At 38.2% G+C, this 21,160-nt stretch overlaps 1 protein-coding gene and 8 non-coding genes across 9 annotated transcripts; 4 read left to right on the forward strand and 5 right to left on the reverse strand.

The window, feature by feature from the left end:
• Window positions 1–223: 223 nt before the first annotated feature.
• Window positions 224–295, forward strand: TRNAG-UCC (transfer RNA glycine (anticodon UCC)). Its single transcript has one exon. It is a non-coding gene; the product is annotated as a tRNA-Gly (tRNA).
• Window positions 296–508: 213 nt separating this feature from the next.
• LOC149986568 (U5 spliceosomal RNA) lies at window positions 509–623 on the reverse strand. Its single transcript, XR_016500447.1, has one exon. It is a non-coding gene; the product is annotated as a U5 spliceosomal RNA (small nuclear RNA).
• A 1,312-nt stretch (window positions 624–1,935) lies between these two features.
• On the reverse strand, window positions 1,936–2,129 carry LOC149986569 (U2 spliceosomal RNA). Its single transcript, XR_016500455.1, has one exon. It is a non-coding gene; the product is annotated as a U2 spliceosomal RNA (small nuclear RNA).
• Window positions 2,130–2,948: 819 nt separating this feature from the next.
• LOC149986570 (U1 spliceosomal RNA) lies at window positions 2,949–3,108 on the forward strand. Its single transcript, XR_016500438.1, has one exon. It is a non-coding gene; the product is annotated as a U1 spliceosomal RNA (small nuclear RNA).
• A 680-nt stretch (window positions 3,109–3,788) lies between these two features.
• On the forward strand, window positions 3,789–3,923 carry LOC112276271 (U4 spliceosomal RNA). Its single transcript, XR_002967959.1, has one exon. It is a non-coding gene; the product is annotated as a U4 spliceosomal RNA (small nuclear RNA).
• A 255-nt stretch (window positions 3,924–4,178) lies between these two features.
• On the forward strand, window positions 4,179–4,250 carry TRNAG-UCC (transfer RNA glycine (anticodon UCC)). Its single transcript has one exon. It is a non-coding gene; the product is annotated as a tRNA-Gly (tRNA).
• A 213-nt stretch (window positions 4,251–4,463) lies between these two features.
• LOC112276274 (U5 spliceosomal RNA) lies at window positions 4,464–4,578 on the reverse strand. Its single transcript, XR_002967962.2, has one exon. It is a non-coding gene; the product is annotated as a U5 spliceosomal RNA (small nuclear RNA).
• A 1,312-nt stretch (window positions 4,579–5,890) lies between these two features.
• On the reverse strand, window positions 5,891–6,084 carry LOC112276266 (U2 spliceosomal RNA). The gene has a single exon (XR_002967954.1). It is a non-coding gene; the product is annotated as a U2 spliceosomal RNA (small nuclear RNA).
• On the reverse strand, window positions 5,891–7,613 carry LOC112275839 (uncharacterized). Its single transcript, XM_024506517.3, has 2 exons — window positions 7,167–7,613; window positions 5,891–7,070 (listed from the first exon to the last, which is right to left on the reverse strand). Exons 1-2 carry the CDS (start codon window positions 7,524–7,526, stop codon window positions 6,462–6,464), a joined length of 969 nt encoding a protein of 322 aa, XP_024362285.1. The 5' UTR covers window positions 7,527–7,613; the 3' UTR covers window positions 5,891–6,461.
• Between the last annotated feature and the right edge of the window lie 13,547 nt (window positions 7,614–21,160).

Consider the following 21,160-nt stretch of genomic DNA (forward strand, 5'->3'; position numbering starts at 1 on the left):
ATGGCTCGGAGTGTGCGCAGCCCTGTGTCGCTCTCCCCTCGGATCTGTGGTTTGCGTCGGCAGCGGCGGCGGGACCGTGGCCCCGCGCACTGCCGGGGAGTGCAGGTGGCACACAGCTCGGTGACGAGCCAAGTAGACGACGCCGTGAGCGCGCAGCCGTGTGGGTGGAACCGAGCGTGGGCCTGTGGTGCGTGGTCCGGGTGTGCTGCCGCCGGCGGACGCGGCGTTTGTAGTCCAACGGTTAGGATAATTGCCTTCCAAGCAATGGACCCGGGTTCGACTCCCGGCAAACGCACGCACGCGCGCCCCTTTTCTCGCGGCATGCCATGCCCACGGATGATGTGTGGCCCGTCGCCAGCCCCTCCGCGGACCGCGAGTCGCCGCTTCTCTCCCACTCTCGGGTGTGGCAGGAGGCACACTTCTCCAACCCACACCCACGGAGGCCCTGCCCTTGTGCCCTTGTTCTCCGTGCTACCCATACAATCCGACTTCGTGCTTCCAATTGGTGGGCCCCGCAAACGGGGCAGTCCAAAAACTCTGGCTATGCCGGTCGTTGCGCCCAGCGCACGGTATTCTTTAGTAAAAGGCGAAAGAATAGTTCGCTCTGTGCTGAGCGCCCGGCCCCATATCTCCCCCGCCCAAACATCCACGCTCTTCTACGCATGCCCTGCCCCTTCTTCCACCCAACCGTATGGGACCGACGCGTGCCCTGCCCTTCCTCCGCCCACTAACCCGACGTGCAATCTGTATCCCTCTCAACTTCCCACCACCGCTGTATGTTGATGTTGGAGTCAACCATGGGTGTTCCTGGCACAAAACCATCCCATCTCCCTCAGATCCACTCAAATCCATGGATCAATGGATGAACACAATTCTAAGAAACGGGCAAGTGAAGAGAGAAAGGGAAATCTTGAAATTTGAAGCTGTGTTCTTTCAAACAAACAGGAAATCATCGTCATCGTCATCATCATCACCACCATGAAAACGACAACAGGCTATGAGAATGAGAATGAGAAGGAAAAAACAAAACAAAAACACGATAAAACAAATCAATCAACCAATAACAAGCATGCACTGGTACATAAAAATAAGCACAGTGACATCTGTGATAAAGAACGAGAACGCGTATTTCAAGAAAAAACACAAAAAAAAAAAAAAAAAAAAAAAAAAAAAACACAATAATAACGACATCAACAATAAACAAAATAACAAAATCAAGTTTTCATAGATAAGAAATGAAAACTGCAATGCCGAAAAATAAAGCTAAATAAATAAACAAACAAACATACGCCACAAACCACAAAACAAATTCCACCAATACTCAAGAACACAGTTTTTCAGACAATTATGTAACAATACCCCAAAATTAATAACAAACACACAGAAAAACACGAAAACAAATCGAAATACCAAAATGTAACCAAACTTGGTTAGATTCATTTTTCTCGACATTTTGTGTTTATTGTTATTCATTCCTTTATTTGCTTCCCCTTGCTGCTGCTGCTTCTTCTTCTTCGTCTCCGTCTGTGTTTTGTTTTGTTTTGTTTTGTTTTGTTTGTTAGTTCATTCATTCATTACGTCATGCTTGCATGACGTGTGTTTGTAGAGCCCGGGCACGGCGTTAGTTGGGATCCACCTCGTAACTGAACAGCGTCCAGGGGTGTGGGATGGGCTGGCGTGGGTTAGCGGGGGAAATACAAAAAAGCGACGGGACGACGGGACCGCGTGTGGCTGACAAGGTGGCCCCCGCGGGGTGGGGAGGCGGCGTCCAACTCAAAATCGAGCGTCACCAGCGCCAGCACAGGCGGGCCGTGGCAAGGCTGGTTGGCTCTTCCACCCATCCCCACAGTCGACGTTCGGGGTCCACTGACGCGCACACTCTTTCCAGTTTCGCTCTTTGCATTGTAGAGGGGGCCCTCCGGGAAACGGAGGGAAATGGGCTGCGCCGGCCGAGGAGGTAGTGCAAGACCAAGGCGACGCGCGCTGGCCCGGGCAGCAAGCTGCCGGATGGGCCCGCACCCGAGATAAATTAGATTAATATCGTGAGGCTCGATGAGCCTCGTATCAGATATTAAACTGATAAGAACAGATACTACACTTGATCTTAGCCAAAAGGCCGAGAAAGGTATGCCTCTTCCCTCCCGCCCCGCCCTCCTTCTACCCCCACCTCCGCCCTCCCTCCTGCACACGCTATGGGGCATTCACCACCCACCCACTGCCACTTCAACATATCAACATACTCGCCACACCACCAAATCAAAGTCCCCGCCCTCCAAATCATCATCGCCCCCAGGCTCTCTTGCATTTTGCAACCACACAACACCAAAACAACCATGCTGAATACCGTGGTTTTCTTGGTTTGAAGACTGGAAAGGGTGGGGGCTCCACCGGTGCTACTACTCATGGTCAAACAAAATACCCCAAAATATGGGAAAGCGTGGCATGTAGTTACCTAGGGTATATTCATGTGAGTGTCTTTATTTACATATTTTTTTACTTATTTATTTCATTTTCGATGGACGGATGGACGGACGGACGGACGGACGGACGGATGGATGGATGGATGGATGGATGGATGGATTGATTGATTGATTGATTGGTTGGTTGGTTGATGCGTGCGTGCGTGTTTGGTTGGTTGGTTGGTTTATTCTTTCTTCTTTCTTCTTCTTCTTCTTCTGCCTGTTCTTCTTCCAGTGAGCCAGTGAGTGTTGTATGATGTTGGTGATGGTGCGGGTATGGGGTTTGTGGGGGACAGGGAGCAATGGGGTGGGTTTGAGGCGAGATGTTGGTTGTAGCAGGGAGGGAGAGGGAGTGAGAAATGGAGGTGGAGGCGTGGTGAGGGGGCGGGGGGAGAGCAGGAGAGCGAGGGTGGGTGAGAATGTCCCACACGGGTTGGAGCGGCGGGGTGTGGGTGGGTGGTAGAAGCGTGCGGAGGAGCGATGGGGAGGGCACTTACCTGGGCGGGGTCGATCCATGATCAGGAAGGTGGATGGCCTAGAGGAGCCCGGCCCATTGCACTGACGGGGCGGGCGGCTCTAGTATCTCTCTACGGAGGGCATACACGTCGTAATTTGTGGCAGTGGGGGCTCGCGTTCGCGCGGCCCCCGCCCAAAGCGTAAGCCGAAACCGGAGGAGACTAGGTGTGTGGGTGTGTTTCAAAGTTGTGAGTGTCCGAGAAAACCCCCGCATTCTGCGATGGCCGCCGCATACACTCGCTCCTATGATTGACAAAGCGAGTGAGCGCAACAACGAACCGCGCGTGCGCCGCCGTCCCGATCGATGGTCCAGCGAACACTCGGGGCACAGCTGCTGTGGCAGTGAGCGTTGCTCCGCCGCCCTCCCCGATCGATGGTCCAGTGAACACTCGGGGCAGCTGCTGTGGGCAGTGAGCGTTGCTCCCGCGCGGGGTAAGAAGGGCGATTCCACGCCCGAGTCGGATCGGGTCACAACCTCCTCCCTCCGAGGCGCGAGCTGTGAGGGAGGAGGGGCGATGGGCGTTGGATTTTGCGAGGCGCACGTCTGACCCCGATCTCTCTGACTGTGCCGATGAGAGCGCAAATGGGATGAGGTTACGGCCTAGCGCACAGGCTGGTGGTGCAGCGAAGGGGAAGCACGCGATGGCGGGTGAGGGGCGTGCCAATGGCAGTTGCGCTGCACGGTGTGTCGCCTCCGGCAGCGGCGCCTGGTGACGATTTAGTGGTGGGTCGGGGGCAGATTGCCCCATAGCGATGGGAGGAGACGAGCCCCCGGGGGAGGTACATGCGGGGGGAGGCGGGGAGGGAGACGACATCTTTGCGCTTGGGGCAATGACGCAGTTAGTGAGGCAAACCCGAGACGCGTCAATTGCTGGTTGAAAACTATTTCCAACCCCCCTGCGGTGCCCGCGAGGGCGCCCCAGAATTTCTGGAAGGTCTGGCGTAGGCCGGGACCTCACAAAGCACAAACCCCAAACAGGATGGCTCGGAGTGTGCGCAGCCCTGTGTCGCTCTCCCCTCGGATCTGTGGTTTGCGTCGGCAGCGGCGGCGGGACCGTGGCCCCGCGCACTGCCGGGGAGTGCAGGTGGCACACAGCTCGGTGACGAGCCAAGTAGACGACGCCGTGAGCGCGCAGCCGTGTGGGTGGAACCGAGCGTGGGCCTGTGGTGCGTGGTCCGGGTGTGCTGCCGCCGGCGGACGCGGCGTTTGTAGTCCAACGGTTAGGATAATTGCCTTCCAAGCAATGGACCCGGGTTCGACTCCCGGCAAACGCACGCACGCGCGCCCCTTTTCTCGCGGCATGCCATGCCCACGGATGATGTGTGGCCCGTCGCCAGCCCCTCCGCGGACCGCGAGTCGCCGCTTCTCTCCCACTCTCGGGTGTGGCAGGAGGCACACTTCTCCAACCCACACCCACGGAGGCCCTGCCCTTGTGCCCTTGTTCTCCGTGCTACCCATACAATCCGACTTCGTGCTTCCAATTGGTGGGCCCCGCAAACGGGGCAGTCCAAAAACTCTGGCTATGCCGGTCGTTGCGCCCAGCGCACGGTATTCTTTAGTAAAAGGCGAAAGAATAGTTCGCTCTGTGCTGAGCGCCCGGCCCCATATCTCCCCCGCCCAAACATCCACGCTCTTCTACGCATGCCCTGCCCCTTCTTCCACCCAACCGTATGGGACCGACGCGTGCCCTGCCCTTCCTCCGCCCACTAACCCGACGTGCAATCTGTATCCCTCTCAACTTCCCACCACCGCTGTATGTTGATGTTGGAGTCAACCATGGGTGTTCCTGGCACAAAACCATCCCATCTCCCTCAGATCCACTCAAATCCATGGATCAATGGATGAACACAATTCTAAGAAACGGGCAAGTGAAGAGAGAAAGGGAAATCTTGAAATTTGAAGCTGTGTTCTTTCAAACAAACAGGAAATCATCGTCATCGTCATCATCATCACCACCATGAAAACGACAACAGGCTATGAGAATGAGAATGAGAAGGAAAAAACAAAACAAAAACACGATAAAACAAATCAATCAACCAATAACAAGCATGCACTGGTACATAAAAATAAGCACAGTGACATCTGTGATAAAGAACGAGAACGCGTATTTCAAGAAAAAACACAAAAAAAAAAAAAAAAAAAAAAAAAAAAAACACAATAATAACGACATCAACAATAAACAAAATAACAAAATCAAGTTTTCATAGATAAGAAATGAAAACTGCAATGCCGAAAAATAAAGCTAAATAAATAAACAAACAAACATACGCCACAAACCACAAAACAAATTCCACCAATACTCAAGAACACAGTTTTTCAGACAATTATGTAACAATACCCCAAAATTAATAACAAACACACAGAAAAACACGAAAACAAATCGAAATACCAAAATGTAACCAAACTTGGTTAGATTCATTTTTCTCGACATTTTGTGTTTATTGTTATTCATTCCTTTATTTGCTTCCCCTTGCTGCTGCTGCTTCTTCTTCTTCGTCTCCGTCTGTGTTTTGTTTTGTTTTGTTTTGTTTTGTTTGTTAGTTCATTCATTCATTACGTCATGCTTGCATGACGTGTGTTTGTAGAGCCCGGGCACGGCGTTAGTTGGGATCCACCTCGTAACTGAACAGCGTCCAGGGGTGTGGGATGGGCTGGCGTGGGTTAGCGGGGGAAATACAAAAAAGCGACGGGACGACGGGACCGCGTGTGGCTGACAAGGTGGCCCCCGCGGGGTGGGGAGGCGGCGTCCAACTCAAAATCGAGCGTCACCAGCGCCAGCACAGGCGGGCCGTGGCAAGGCTGGTTGGCTCTTCCACCCATCCCCACAGTCGACGTTCGGGGTCCACTGACGCGCACACTCTTTCCAGTTTCGCTCTTTGCATTGTAGAGGGGGCCCTCCGGGAAACGGAGGGAAATGGGCTGCGCCGGCCGAGGAGGTAGTGCAAGACCAAGGCGACGCGCGCTGGCCCGGGCAGCAAGCTGCCGGATGGGCCCGCACCCGAGATAAATTAGATTAATATCGTGAGGCTCGATGAGCCTCGTATCAGATATTAAACTGATAAGAACAGATACTACACTTGATCTTAGCCAAAAGGCCGAGAAAGGTATGCCTCTTCCCTCCCGCCCCGCCCTCCTTCTACCCCCACCTCCGCCCTCCCTCCTGCACACGCTATGGGGTATTTACTATCCCTTTTTGATGTTGCGGTGATGGTTTTTTCCTGTGGCATGGAGCATTGGGATTCAGTATGAATGTCTTTGACCAGCAGGATTTCCACATATTTCTGTCGCTTGATTGTCTTACCCTCCATTTCAAGTATGTCCTATCGCCTAAAGCACCTGTAGCTCTTGGCATGTTTTTTTTTTTTTTTTTTTTTTCTTTTTTAACATTGTAATTGTCTTTCCCTCGCAGATGATAATGGTTAATTCAATGGGCGAACACTGTGGATATTTCGTGCACTCTATATTTCTCTGTATCGCAAACAATGTTATTGAGATGGATCCGGATTCGTGAACACTGATTTATCAAAACTTCTATGGGTTTGTCTTGATTCTCTGTTTCCGTCGAGCTTGCCATACGTGCTGGAGCATACATTCCAGCGCTGCTCGTATATATTCAGCAGCTCGTTGTACAGTGCGTGAACAGGGTCATACCGGATCGCGTAAAAGATGTGGTGGAGCTCCTTGTGCTGCACGAGCAGCAACCTTGCTGACTTAGACGTCGCCAGCGCGCACAGGCTGTCGAACTTGTGGTACAATCGCCCGGACTTGGTTTGCTCCCCCGCCGCCACCTTGTCCACCCCGCTCACCAACTTCCCATCGCGCCGCAGCAACTCGTTGTACCTTGCGATCTGCTGCGACTGGAAGGTCATGCAGCCGTTGAGCGACTCCCTTACGTTCTTCGGCATGGGGCGGATCTCCGGGACCGCACCGTCGGGTAGGGGTCTGAACTCGGATCTGCGAGATGCTTGGATTAGGGGGCATTTACGCCAGGTGCGCACCGGTTTGGGGTTGCAGCCGTCGCCGTTGAGCATCTTGCGCACCTCTGGTTGCATCAGATACTCTGGTGAGTTTTCTCGGGTCGACTGTGTCGGTGCCTGCGCATCGTCACAAAGAACCTCCCTGTGATCATTTCATTCGTGTCCATTCATGTAGTATTCTTACTGATATGCTTCCACGTCGGAACGTCTTACCGACACAGCCCTTGTTGTGAGCAACCTGACACAAGCATGAGTCTCCGCAGTGATTCGCAACTTGGATCTAGATCCCCGAGGCACTGATCGGATTCGGCATTCACACACTGCATGAACCTTGTCATGCTGTCGACCAACACTCAGCGCTCGGAGACTCAGCCCTATCACTGTAGAAGAGATGCGATGCCTCGGAACGCCCACTAGCCCTGCAAGCACACTGTGCACATCCGCGAACTTCTCATAGCAGTCCAGACGCAGCAGCTTTCGTTGCTCACGCGAGAGTTTGGGAGCACTCGGATTCGTCAACACTCTGAAGTATGCTCGATGAATAAAACACGACAACTGAGTGCAGGGATTCATACCGACAAGAATGGATCGACGATATGGGCTTCTACTTCTTCTTCTTCGTCATATTCTCCTTCATCAGATTCTTCGGGGTGTGTACTAAAGTGGTTTAGATTCGAGAGGTTCGGTGAGCTGCGAAGGGACGTTTCCACAGGCTTGTGTTCATATCACAGCTACAGAAAGTGCCTGCAAGAATTTTCATCTCTTGCAGTTGAAACTTCGAAATCGGTGTTAAGGATTTCGTAATGAATTGGTGCCCATTACGCGTGAAGCAACGTGCTGTGGTTACAAGTCCATCGCCGCGGGGGCTTTGCTCGACTGTGGTTGAGCTTGTGATCTGGGCTGTTACCTTCGACATCGAATTACCAAACTGAGGTGCAGATTTTGCTTCTTCAAAGCTGGAATGACGTGAATTTTGCACAGCTATAGACTTGCGATATCTAATTAGAAATATGATTGTGGTTGGGTTATGGTTTTGAATTTACTTAAGTATGTGTGTATGTATATCTGTATGCATGAGACATGCTGTGTATTGCAGAGAGATTTTTAAATTTTCATAAAGAGGAAATGATTTTGGAATGTTTGTGAAAAACACATTTTTGAATTATTTGCCAAAAAGAGCTATTGCATTAGTTTTATTTTTTTTTAAAAAAAATCTCTCCCTAATTTTCACCACTAGTTATTTATTTATTTATTTATTTATATAGGTAGAAAGAAGTGATTATTAGAGAGTGAATTTGTTGCTATCTTAAATAAAGTAATTGGTTTGAGGATTTCTAAATACTTAAGCACCAAGTCTTTAAAAAGAATGTTTTATGAAAGTGTATTAACTTTAAATGAGTAACATTATTAGAAATGTTTTTAGATAGTTCATATAAGTGATAAGAATTGTGAACAAGTATTTATTTATTTATTTATTTATTAATAATATAATTGAAGAAATACTAAAATATTTTATAATCTTATTATATTCTATATTGAAAAAAAGTACCAATTTATGAAATCCCCAAAATAAAATTTTGACATGTTTATTTAACTATAATTTTATTTAAACATGTTATTATATTTTGTATAAGATCTTTTATATTAAATTATTTATTTTGTACTACTTAAATATAAGGTATTTATAGAAACATTTCAGTTCTTAAACATAGTACTAAAAAACCATTATAATAATCTTAGATATATGATATATTTTAATTGTAATCTTCAAAATTAGAATTATGTATTGGAAACATTTAATTTTTGAAATATTACATATTAATTTAAAATTTGTAAAACAAAATATCCATTTTAATATCTTAAATATAATATTAAATGTTAAACAATGATTTTACTAATAAGAATTTTTTTTAAGTAATAATCTTATATAAACATATGTAACAAAAAAATTATTATATATTAGAGAAATTAGAAGGACTTAAAATAATTAAATAAATAAATCTATTTAAATTTTCTAAGATATCTAAAAACAAATTTATACATCTTAAAAGATATTTTCTAAGATGTAAGCAAGAACTATTTTTTTATAATATTCTTTTCTTCTCTTGAATGAGATTGTTTTTTGAAACATCTAGATGATTTTAAGATTAGTAATCATTTGCTTTAAATACTCTAGTTTTAGTCTAGAAAGAAGAAAAAAATAAATTGTGAAGATTTTTAAAACACGTCTCATAACTGAAAAAGTTAAATTTTTAAAAGCTAATATTTTGCAAAATTTAAAGCTTAACCAAATGTCCTCTTAGGAATTGATGACTATCACAATATATTGATTAGAATTTTTAATATTCTTAGGATTTTCTTAGAGTTTATTAAGATATGAAAGGATTACCTTAAAAATTTTAAAGTTCAGAAATCAAGATTTGATATAGTATTGACATTTAAAAGTTCATAAAATTAAGGATTTATGCTTTGAAATTCAAAAAACAATTGGAGTTTAGAACTCAGTATGATTCAATAAAAAAATTAGGAATACTGATTAGAATAAGAATAGGACTTGATAGCCTTAAGAATGAGGTATTTATCACATTTAAAATTATAAGAATTTCTAAATGAATGAGCTCAATATTTTTAAACAAGTGTTTTCTTGACACCGTTATAAAATTAATTATTAACGATAATCCATAGTCATCTTAAAAAAATTTATTGTTGAAAAGATACATGTATATATATATATATATATATATATATATATATGGCTCGTCTCTTAGAATATTCATTAATGCACTTGTATTAAAAATCTAAATAACATTTTTTATAAGCTTTTACATTAATAGCTATCAACCTTAAGAGCTATCAATTCTATAATTGTTTTAAATCGAATTTGTTGTAAATCGTGAAATATTTTTTTGTATTAAATAATAAAAATTTATAAAAAAATTAATAAAGATACACAAATTGGAAAGCTAACTCAAATGTCTATAACTAAAATAAAATTTGTATTGAAACTCAAAAAATTGAATGTCTGATTGGAGAAATCCAAGGCTCTTAAAACCCTTATAGTATTTGGAAGGCCGAGAAAGCTATCTATCACAATGACGTATGTTTTAAAATCCAATGATCATCATTTACTACTTAATATCCATACACACACAACCACAAAATTTACAATAAGATTTAAAAATCAAAAATGAAATTAAGATTAGGGTTTAGGACCAAAATTTGATATGGCTTTGCCTTTTACCAAAAGAAGAGAGAAAGAGGGCTTGGAGAAACAAGCCTTTCTTATTGAATTGAGTGGTGGCTTGTGGGAGGGCGGCCACATCTCTACCTTTGATCTCTAAGATCCTTAATGTAGATCTATGACCTTTATTCATCCAAGAGCTAATTTCATTATTTAAGCCAATGGCTCTTGTAAGTAGTCAAAGAAATCACTTTTCGATAAATCTAACTTTACCATTGTGTTGAATACATCTTTTTATGTTAAGATCAACTATTTACATGCCTCAATCCATGCTCAATTGTAATTTTTATGAAAGTTTTTACCTATAAGGATCTTGGCAATTCTTGTAAAATTCTTCAAAATGAGAATTTCATTGTTCCACTTGTATTTTGAAGGAGAGGGTGCTGATTCTTCACTCCATTGGGTGAATCTAGTGCCACCATTGCATTAACAAAGCTTCCATTAATTAGAAGAACTACTATGCGACTTAAATTTGTTGAATTTAGAGGAAATCTCAAAATTATCATTACTAAATTTTATTAGATCTTTTAAAAAATTATAATTCTAACTCACTCTAAATCATATGAAATGATTGTAGATGAACTCATAGGCTTCTATTCAACCCTCATAGTAGTGACTAGTAAAATCTAAATTATTAAAACTAATTAAGTTGCTATTTTAATTTTCTAACTCTTATTTTTTTAGTCTTAATTAATCTAATTAAAGAAATTAAGGTAAAATTTATACCATCAAAGGTTGCAATCTTAAAAATTCTATAAAACTTAATTCTATTTATATAAATCCTAATCTAATATACTCAATTATCATAAAATAAGAAAATAGCAAAAATTTAGCTTTAGAGCATGATTAAGAGCTCATATGTGGCACATCATTTGTGAGCTATTTGTCATGCAAATAGAATAGACCCTTGAGTCTCTTGCTAATAATACTAGTCTATTATCCAAGGACACGTGGTCAATATAAATTCTTAAGAACAAGGCTCTAAAAATAAAAAAAAATAAGATCATAATATAGAATTTTAATACCAAATCCTATGTATTCTAATATGAATTTGTTGAAATTATAATTTAGAAATATTTGAATCCATCCTTCTTTCTCAATTGATATTGGTTTAGAGAATCATATAAAATTAATTAAAAATTAAGAATTAGTGAATAAAAATAACCATCTCTTCCCTTCTTCGAGCAAGTTGTGACTTATAAATAATTAATTACTTCAGTTGGCCTTCTTCTTCTATCAAAGTGGATCTGGATTAAAAGAAAGGTAGAAGTTTAGAAATAAAGATAATTCATATCTTTCCTAAAAAAAAGTTAGATCTATAGCAAAATAAAATATGGAAGCAATTCTTCTACCTCCAATGAAGTAGATTTGGAGAATAAGAGAAAGAAAAAATAAAAGAAGAATAATAGAACAAGAAGATGTTGATTACTACATAAAAAGAAATGCCATTTTTTTTAGTGATTTGGACCTAACCTATTAAAAAACATCTAGTACAAATTAAAAAAGTTATATAAGATTGAATAATGAGAGTGAAAGATGAAAATTACTCACTCAATGCCCTCTATACTATGTCTTGGGTCTAACATATGGAAGAATACTCATATTATATTTTATTTTTATGTATTTTTAATAAATATATGAATACCATATAAATCATACTATCACACTTAATTTTATAATGTTAGCATCCTCATTGAAAAATATGAAGAAGAAAAAAAGAAGAAAATTTGAAATATAATACAATTATTATAAAGAGAAGCATTTAGCTAGTATTTCAACATTGTAGTTACTATTAAATCCTCAATTAACCGTCCTTAAGGATTGATTGATGATCTTTATAGCTTCTATTTTGCTCTCTAATATACTTTTTGATGTTGATAAAATATGATCTATAGAAGAAATTTGTTCCAATGGTTATACTTTATATTCTTTATAATGTTCTCATGATGTTCATGTAGGAAATAACAAGCCATCCAAGGTCTTTAATTGTATAGAATTTTTAGTAGCAACATCCATCACAATATAAGGGCTAGTCTATAAGGCATCAAATTTTTCCAAAAATTCTATTTTCTTTGCATCTAGAAGCATGACCTACATACCAAGCTCCAATGCATTCATTTCAATCTTCTTGTCAAAAGTTACCTTCTTTTGCCATTGGATGGCCTCAATATTTTAGATTTCCATTCTTCTAAATTTATTTAAAACTTCTATTTGCTATTTAAAACTTCTAATTTCTTTCTTTGAGCTTGACCAATTCAACCTCTCTTAGATTGCATTTGAAGTCTTTTCGAAGTGCAAAGGAGGTTGAATGTCTTCTTCTTGCATTAGAGTTTTCAACTCTTCTAATTTTTCACCATCTATTTCAAATTAGAAGGCTTCTTTTTCTTCTACATTCTCAACCAACGTAGTGATTTGCTAACTATTTGTATAAAAGTTCTATCATCCTTGCAATCATATAAGCTTAGTCCAATGCACTTAATAGGTCCCAAGTCTATGGAAGATTCTACCAATAAAGATCCAAAGTTTTTTTTTATTATTATCTTTTCTTAACATCTTTTTATGAGAAATTTAGGTTTAATCAACACTCGTGTTTTATTTTCTTGAGATCCATAAATGAAGTATAGTCTTTTTTATAATCAATTTATAATGCTCCTACATTTCCTTAAAAACCTCATGCCTAATAAAAGTAGATAATTATTTTTATTTTTTTTTATCTTCATCACTTTGAAATTGAAGAAATAATCAATTTTACCAATTTTAATTCTTAAATTCTTAATCATATCCAACAACTTACAAATTCATTGCTCTATAGTCTTGAGATTGAAAATGAAAAGAAGTATGACTTAGAATCCCAACTTCTAAATTGTGGACATGATATTGACATTGTTACTATCATCTATAATAGTACCTGATATAAATTTATCTAAAAATTTTACTTCTATCTCTACTGTATCATAGTTCTCTTTTGAATCAAGTAATTTCAAATTTTTTTCTTTAATCATTCAAGATTCTTCAAACTTCTTAAATTGTCTTGATACTATAATATCTTCCTTCAATTATTTTTGCAATGAAGGTGCAAATTGAATGAGCTATCTTAAAGATATATTTGCCTTTGTACAAACTAGGTCTTTTCACAAATCATAAGAGTTTGCTAGATTATTAATCTTGAATTTTTTGGCTTTAATCTTTGATTAGAAGAATATTTGGAAGTCATTGTTATTCACAAATTGGAATTCATCATCATAGGATAGTTCTATCTCATACCCATCCTCAAATTGAACATCTTTAATTGTTTCTTTGGTGATTTTATTGAATTCTTGAAAGTGATGTGATTCTTCTAATGAAAAAATAGATTCTAAGTCTTCTACTTTTCTTCATTTGGTTCTAAAAAAGTAATTTTAGTACTAATTTATGTAACCATCAAAGTTAGCAAGTGCAATTTTGATAATAAATTATCAACTTATATTATCATTACTAAATTAGTACCTTACATTAACAAATTTTGTGGCTCCAAGTAGCAAATATCTTAAGAATTATATTCTTTTAACAAAGCAATTATATCTTACAAAGTTTGTATAGCTATCGATGGATGGTATATTTATTTATTATTTTTTTTATTAAAATATAGATTAGGTGGCTCTTTTGATTACAATTTATGCCTCAATTGCCTTGTATTTTACAAAAATTTTGTGGCTTACCTCATATAATCTCTTCTTAGTGATTGCAATAGAATGACTTTATCACGCCTTATATATCAATCCAATAGATGAATTCTTCTACAATTAGAGTACTTAATTCCATTTTCTATCCAATATGTACCAAAAATATAGATTTTTTTATATGTTCTACATAGTGGATGTCTTTGTTTTTATAGCTAAGATACTCTTTTGCCTTGTCTTTGATGAAAAGTCCTTATTCTAATTCCATTAAGTCTTAATTCTCTTATAGTAGACTTGTCTTTGATCTTGAGAGTCTTTATGTTGACCTAATTGTTGAAGTAACCAGATTTGTCTTTAGTACTTGAGTCCTATGGATTCATCAAGATTACAATTGGATAAATTGAGGGAGAATAGAAGATGATAAAGATTAAGGCCTTATTTGATCCTTAATAGTAAATTATTTTGGAGGAGAAGGAAGGCATGATCTTGTTCCATATCTAGTCATCCAGGCCTTCCTTGTTGCATACTTGATAATGTCCAAAGAATAAAAGAAGCTCATCAAGGACTTTGTCCTAGTCTACTTAATATCAGATTAACTTACAATTTCCTTCATTTTTCCTTTCTTATAGGATTAATAAAATAAAAAATTAATTAAATAATATTTTTAAAAAATAATATAAAATAAAATCAAATATTTATAAGTAAATTAACTAAGAAAGATTATTTGAAATCTAATTTAATAAAGATCAAAGAACATCATTTATTCTACTTCAATGTAATCTTAAAACTATTAAAAATATAACACAAGACATCTAGTAGAAATAGAATAAGGATAACAACCAAAACAACTAGAAATGCTAATATATATCACTTATAATAAGTCAAAACCAATGACCATTCACTTACAAATAACTTTTCATATAAAAATTAATGAATATCAAATAAATAAGATAAAAATAATAATAATTTAATTTCCACCTTCTAGCAAACACACCGAAATATGAGTCCAAATTTCACCACTCAATGAAATTAATACCATACAACAAGTTCAAGAGGTGGAATGGAAGAACTCTCAATTGTGTAATTGCTAAGTTATTTTAAATCTTAGTATTTGCACTACAATTAATTTTAAGCCTTCTAAGTAATGGTTACTAAAATTAATAAAAAAAGATTTAATAAAATTTATTATGGTCTTTAAGGCTATTTACATGATCTCTACTTAAATTTCAATGGTTTGTTTAAAATCATTTATATGGTTTTTAATTACTAATTTTTATGTGATTATAAAAGTATAATTAATTAAATAATTAATCAAAACTTATAAATTATAATTCTTTAAATAATTAATGATAGAAGTAATTAATCAAATTATTATTATGGAGCTCAAGATAGATTTTGTGATTGAAAGGAGTTTGAAACTGAGTTTAGGAGTCTATTTTGGTCCATTAATTCAAAGAACATATAATACAATCAGTTAACTAATCTTATACAATCTAGGTTAGTGCAAGATTATGTCTTTTGATTTAAGTCCTTATGACTCTAAATTAATAATATTTTAGAGACGAAAATGATGGATTAGTTTATACAAGGGTTGAAACTTGTGCTCAAGTAAAAGGTGGAATTAAGGAATCCACAAATATTTGAGGAAGTAATTAAGATTACAAAAAAAAGATAATGCTATAAATTTCAAAAATTATGAAACACAAGCTATAGTACAAAGTTTTATGTTGCTATCCAATACCATAGCACAACAACTAACATTGATGAAGATTGATGCCCTACAAAGATCATTAATACCACAGAGATGATAAATATTGGTGCAAAAAGGATTATATTACTTTTATTGAAAGCCAGGTCAAAAAATTGGAAGTTGTCTAAAAATGTCAAAATTCAAGCATCTATAGATCAAGGCAAGTTCACAAAATTGAAACTCACCAAATTAATAACAAAATAGAGGAAGAAAATGTTACTTCTCAATAAAGGTACTGAGGGCTAGTATTAGAAATAGCTATTGTTTCTTAGAGACAAATGGCATGGCGTTAGATAACTATCAAAAGAATTGACTTATATATCTAATAGATCAGCTAAAAGGATGACCATATCAAGTGCTTGTAGATTGTGGCTCTATAAAAACTTACATCTTAACAAGGATTTTTGATCAATTTGGAATTAAAATCAAGGTAATCAAAGAAAGAAGTATATATTTAGGAAATAATGGAAAGAATATATTGAATAAGATATGTGAAGAAAAAACCTTGAGGTTGAATGATACTTATGTCTTAAGAGAAAATTTCAAGGTAACAAAGCTTAGATATGACATCATCCTTGATATGCCATGGCTAGAAGTGAAAAATAAGGAAGTTGATTGGTTAGCAAAGACGATTTCTTTAAAAGATGGTAGATTCAAGATAATTCTTTGTACTTCCACATTAAATAAGGTAAAAAAATGATCTACAACTAAAAGCTTTTTTGTAAGCATTGAAACAAGACCAGTCTACTTTAAGTATCCAAGATCCATTTAATCTATAGCAACATAAAATCTCATCACAAGATAGGACAAATTGGATGAGCACAAAATTAAACAAAATTAAACATAATGAGATACAAAAGATAAAATTGAAGAACCAAAATTTAAGTAAAACAAAACAACAAAAAAAAAAATTCAAAATCCAATTGTATTAAGAAAAAGGATCCAAAGCCATACTTGATTAGATATTCCAAAAGGCCCTAGCCAATCCTATTTATACTTTGTTCTATCACCTTGGACTTTCTAGAATGTTCTTAGGTAGTAGATTCTATTTAGATAACTGCCTTAAATTCCTTCTAGAAGGTTCTATGGTAGGCCTTATCTAGATAACTACCCTAAGCCTTTTTTAGAAGATTTCATGATAGGCCCTTTTTAAATAACTGCTCTAAATTCTTTTTAAAATATTTCTCAATAGGTTTTGATTTTAGATGTGTTTGTAGGTTGAAAACTTAGCCAACAAGTTAACCACGTATTGGTAGCTTGTGAAACAAGTTAACTCCATATAGTAGCATGTGGAACAAGCTAACTATGTGGCGCTGTCATGTTTTAACACGAGTATATCATGAAAATATAAAGAAAGGGGACTTTTATTAATGTTCAGTTACCTTGAATATTGAGAGCAATGACCTATTCCAGTGCCAATATTCAGGGGCTAGTTCAGACATCCCATCACAGTCGGTCAAGACATACTTACCAGTAACAAAATGCTCCGTTCAAGTCCAATAGTGGGAGTCAACAGAATCGAAAGGACTAAATCGATGATTGAGCGAGTCTGACACGAAGGACCAATTTGACTCAATTACGGAAACATCCAGGTCTTACTACGGGCCTCTTAGCCAATATGAGACCTAATTTGGTCGGGCGATTGAATGTGGTCTCGATTATGGGGGTTTTGATTCCGTTTCAAGCTATCTTGTTCTTTGTGCCATTTCAGGGAATGTTGTTTCTGGAAAAAGAACCTTTTAAAAGGCAAAAAATGAAGGAGAAAGCTCTAACGGTGGAGCCAATTCTGGATCCAAGAAGGAAGATTGAAGAAATTTAGAGGCTAGGATTTGAGAGGGGGAGAAAAAAAAACATTTGGAAATAGTTAGGGTAGAGGAGAGGATTCAAAGATTTGGAAATTAGGGAGGTTAAGAAAAAAGGAGGATATAAGGTTTTTGGGTAGGGGTCAGAAAGGGAACTTTTGGTAATCAATGCTGAAAGGTCGATGTGTTGTACTGGTGAATCGGGGTTTTAATGAAGTGGGTGTGATTACTCTTGATTGTTTTGTAAAATCAAAGTTACGTTTGTCATTGAAGAATTAAAAGGGTGTCTATAGGATTGAGTATGCAAAGTGAATGAAAATTTTTGGATTAATCTAACAAGATAGTCAATGGATATAAGGTCGTGAGTATAAAGCGGTATCGGAGATTAACAGATTGGATTGTTCGGGGTTCTCTGTAACGTCTAAAGACTTATCAATAATGGGAGTCAGTAGAAAGAGAAAGGGCCAATTCAATGACAGGTGAGCCTGGTTCAAAGAGCCAATTGGATCCAATTTCAAGACATCCAATCCGGATCTTACTATGGGCCTCTTACCCAATATGAGACCTGAATTGGTCATGCGACTCAATGTGGTCCCGATTACGGGGTTTCGATTTCGTTTCAGGCTGTTTTGTCCTTTGTGCCGTTCCGGGAACGTCCTCTCGGTAAAAGGATCTCTAAAAGGTAAAAATGGAGGAGAAAGCTCTGACAACGGGAGCCAATTCAGGATCCAAGACGGAAGATTGAAGAAACTCAGAGGCTAGGGTTTGAAAGAAGGGGGAATTAGGATTAAAGGGGAGGAGAGGTTAAGAAATGAAGGGGAGAGAATAAGTTTTTTAAGGATTAGATAGGTAGCTTCATTCTTCGAGTGGAAAAAAAAACAGAGATTTGGGATTTTTTTCTTCATAGGGTTTTGGGAAGACTGAGGCAATCGTTGCTGAAGTCGGGGATGTACTGATAAATCGAGATTTTAATGAAGTGGATGTGATTACTCTTGACTATTTTATGAGATTGAAGTTACGTCTATGATTGAAGAATTAAAAGGATGTCTATAGGATTGAGTATGCGGAGTAAATGAAAATTATTGGGTCAATCTAAGAAGACAGTCAGTGGATACAAGGTTGTGAGTATAAAGCGGTATTGGAGATTAGCAAATCGGATTGTTTGGGGTTCTTTGTATCGTCTAGAGACCGATCGGCTGGGGCAAAAAGGATTATGGCGAGCAGTTGAAGGACATTCGTATAGATTTACGATATATTCTTGCAATCATTTATATTCTAATAGTCAAAAACCGATAGACTGCTTGAATATTAGCGAATCTCCATACTACCTTTTACAGCCAGACGCTCGGCACGTTCTTGAGCAGGAAAATAAGTAATACGACATAAGTAGTGAATCCAACGTGAAAGCTTGAGGTAGAAGGTATAAGATTTTGTTTGATTTTTTTTTATGGAGAATGAAAATAAAAATTTTGAAGGATCTTTGGAAGGAGTTTCTGGTGGAGGTTCTTCTAAAAGACAAGGTATGCACATGGATCCGTCTATTGTTAGTATGTTTCAAGCCTTCTCATTATCAATGCAACAATAGTAAAGCAATGATCGAAAGGAAGCTTTGGCAACCAAAGCATTGCAAGCAGTGGTCAATAAATTGATCAATTTGATGGAAGGAATATTTTAAGGTATTTAAGATGTTATGTTCGTGAAATGGAATTAAATCGGGTTTTTGAGAAGAAAATGGTTGAATTATTTGGACTTGCCACGATATCGGAGATAAGAGACCATATTACATTGATTACGGATCATTATGGGAATTCATGGGAGGTTTTTTTACATGCATTGAAAGACGAATATTTCTTAGAAGATGTTGATCGCGTTACTAAGAAGCTGTTTCTGGAATGGATTGAATGGCCTAATAAGAATTTACAAGCAACAGAGCTATTAAGGGAATTTGAGAGGCAGTACTCTCAATTATCGAAGGTAGAAAAATTGACATTGGAGCCGAACAAAGTTGATCTATTTCTTCAAGCTACTGATGGAGAATTGCAAGAAAAATTAGAACTCCTTCTTGAAGACAAAGAAGAAGATGAAGGATTGACAACAAAGTGGAAGAACATTGAAGATGCGGTGGAGTTGCTTGCAAAAAGAGAAAGGAGGAAGGATAGGAGTAATATTCTAAAAATAGTACAAGCATCCAAAGCTCCAGTACGTACAATACTACCAACAATGCCTAAAGTTCAACCTTTGACATCCTTATCAAAGAAAGCAGATATGGGGATGGAAGAAATTATACTAGGAATGCGAGATCTTCAAATCAAATTGGCAAGACTTGAAGAGAATACTTCTACAAACAATTTGAAGAATGTTTCGAAACAAGGATATGTACAAAGATGCTTTTGGTGTGATGATGCTTCACACACTAGAAAAGATTGCAATGAATTTAATAATATGATATGGTAAGGAATTATTTGCTAGAAAGATGGAAAGATAGCATTAAAAGATAGGGAGGATCTTCTTCAAACCAATTTTGGCAAGGGAGGAATGAGAGCATTGGTTCAAGATTACTTAAAAGAGCATGAAACAGTAGCACGAGAAAGTGCAAGTTATGGTGCTAGAGTAGATGATGACCTTAATGGAAGTACAGAAACTAGTGAGTTTTGGGCTTCTACCATTTCTACAACGCAAGAAGGAAAATTACCTCAAGAAGCATTATTGAGGACTGCAGCTACAATACGAGGTGCAACATGTTGAGAGGATCCTGTTGAGTCTCTTTCAGTTCATGCATATATTGCTAAGAGCCAATATGAAGCTTTGATGGAAAAAAAGAGACGAGGAAATTTTGATGATACTAGAGAAGGAAATTCTTCTAAGAGGCAAACTCGAGGAGACAAGGCTCGGGAGGTAGCTTCACAAGAATTGCCTGTAAAGGATACCTCAGCATCATTGGAAGAAAAAACAAGGGAGACAACAAATAAAGGCAAATCAATTGCTTATAAACTACTTTTTGACATTGAAGCAGCAACAAATTTGAAAGGGGTGTTGGAAGAACATATATTAAACGCTAAGGTGGAATTCACATTGAAAGAAGTCTTGGGAATTGCAAAGAAGGAGTTTCATGATGTTATCATTGATAGCATTAAGCGAAAGAGGCAATTAATGGGCGAAACTGGAATGAATCATGCTATTGATGCAAGAATATATAAAGATGAAGAAGAGGTTGATATTGGTTACAAGCAACCAACAAATGAAAAGAATGGATATAATGAACGAGTACGTTTCGAAGATTCTAGTGACAAGGAAATGGAAACTTTGAGCCATTATACTCGAAAGCATTGGGCAAGAGCAACTACTGAGGTATTGGTGAAAGTAGGAGATATAGAAGAACCAATAGTTGCTTTAGTCGACCATGGTTCTGAAATAAATCTCATGTCTAAAGATCTTTATAAGAAGCAAAAATGGCCAATTGATATGGAACATAGATGGGCAATTCGAGCAGCTAAGAACACACGGGGCGAATTATATGGAACTTGTTTAGATGTCAAAATTTGGATTGGGGATGTTGCGATGGAGCAACATTTTTTTGTTCAAGATACAACATCTTATCCGTTGATTTTATGACAACCTTATTTTACAGCAACATGGATAGAAACAAAAGTACTTGACGATGGTTCTGCTTATGCAAGGGTACGTAACAAAGATGGGAGGAAAGTTGTACAATTTCTAATAGTACCTCCTAACCATGAATAGAATCGAGATAGGTT

The sequence above is a fragment of the Physcomitrium patens genome, chromosome 23 (genome assembly GCF_059467195.1).
Source record: "Physcomitrium patens ecotype Gransden chromosome 23, ASM5946719v1, whole genome shotgun sequence".
In the NCBI taxonomy this organism is placed as follows: domain Eukaryota; kingdom Viridiplantae; phylum Streptophyta; class Bryopsida; order Funariales; family Funariaceae; genus Physcomitrium; species Physcomitrium patens.

What these genes read in the sequence shown, in the direction of transcription:
- LOC112275839 (XM_024506517.3), bottom strand. Translation starts at nt 7,526, where the DNA reads ATGAATCCCTGCACTCAGTTGTCGTGTTTTATTCATCGAGCATACTTC. An exon ending in TCACAACAAGGGCTGTGTCG is followed by an intron (nt 7,071 to 7,166) that starts GTAAGACGTTCC and finishes GACGATGCGCAG; the next exon opens with GCACCGACACAGTCGACCCG.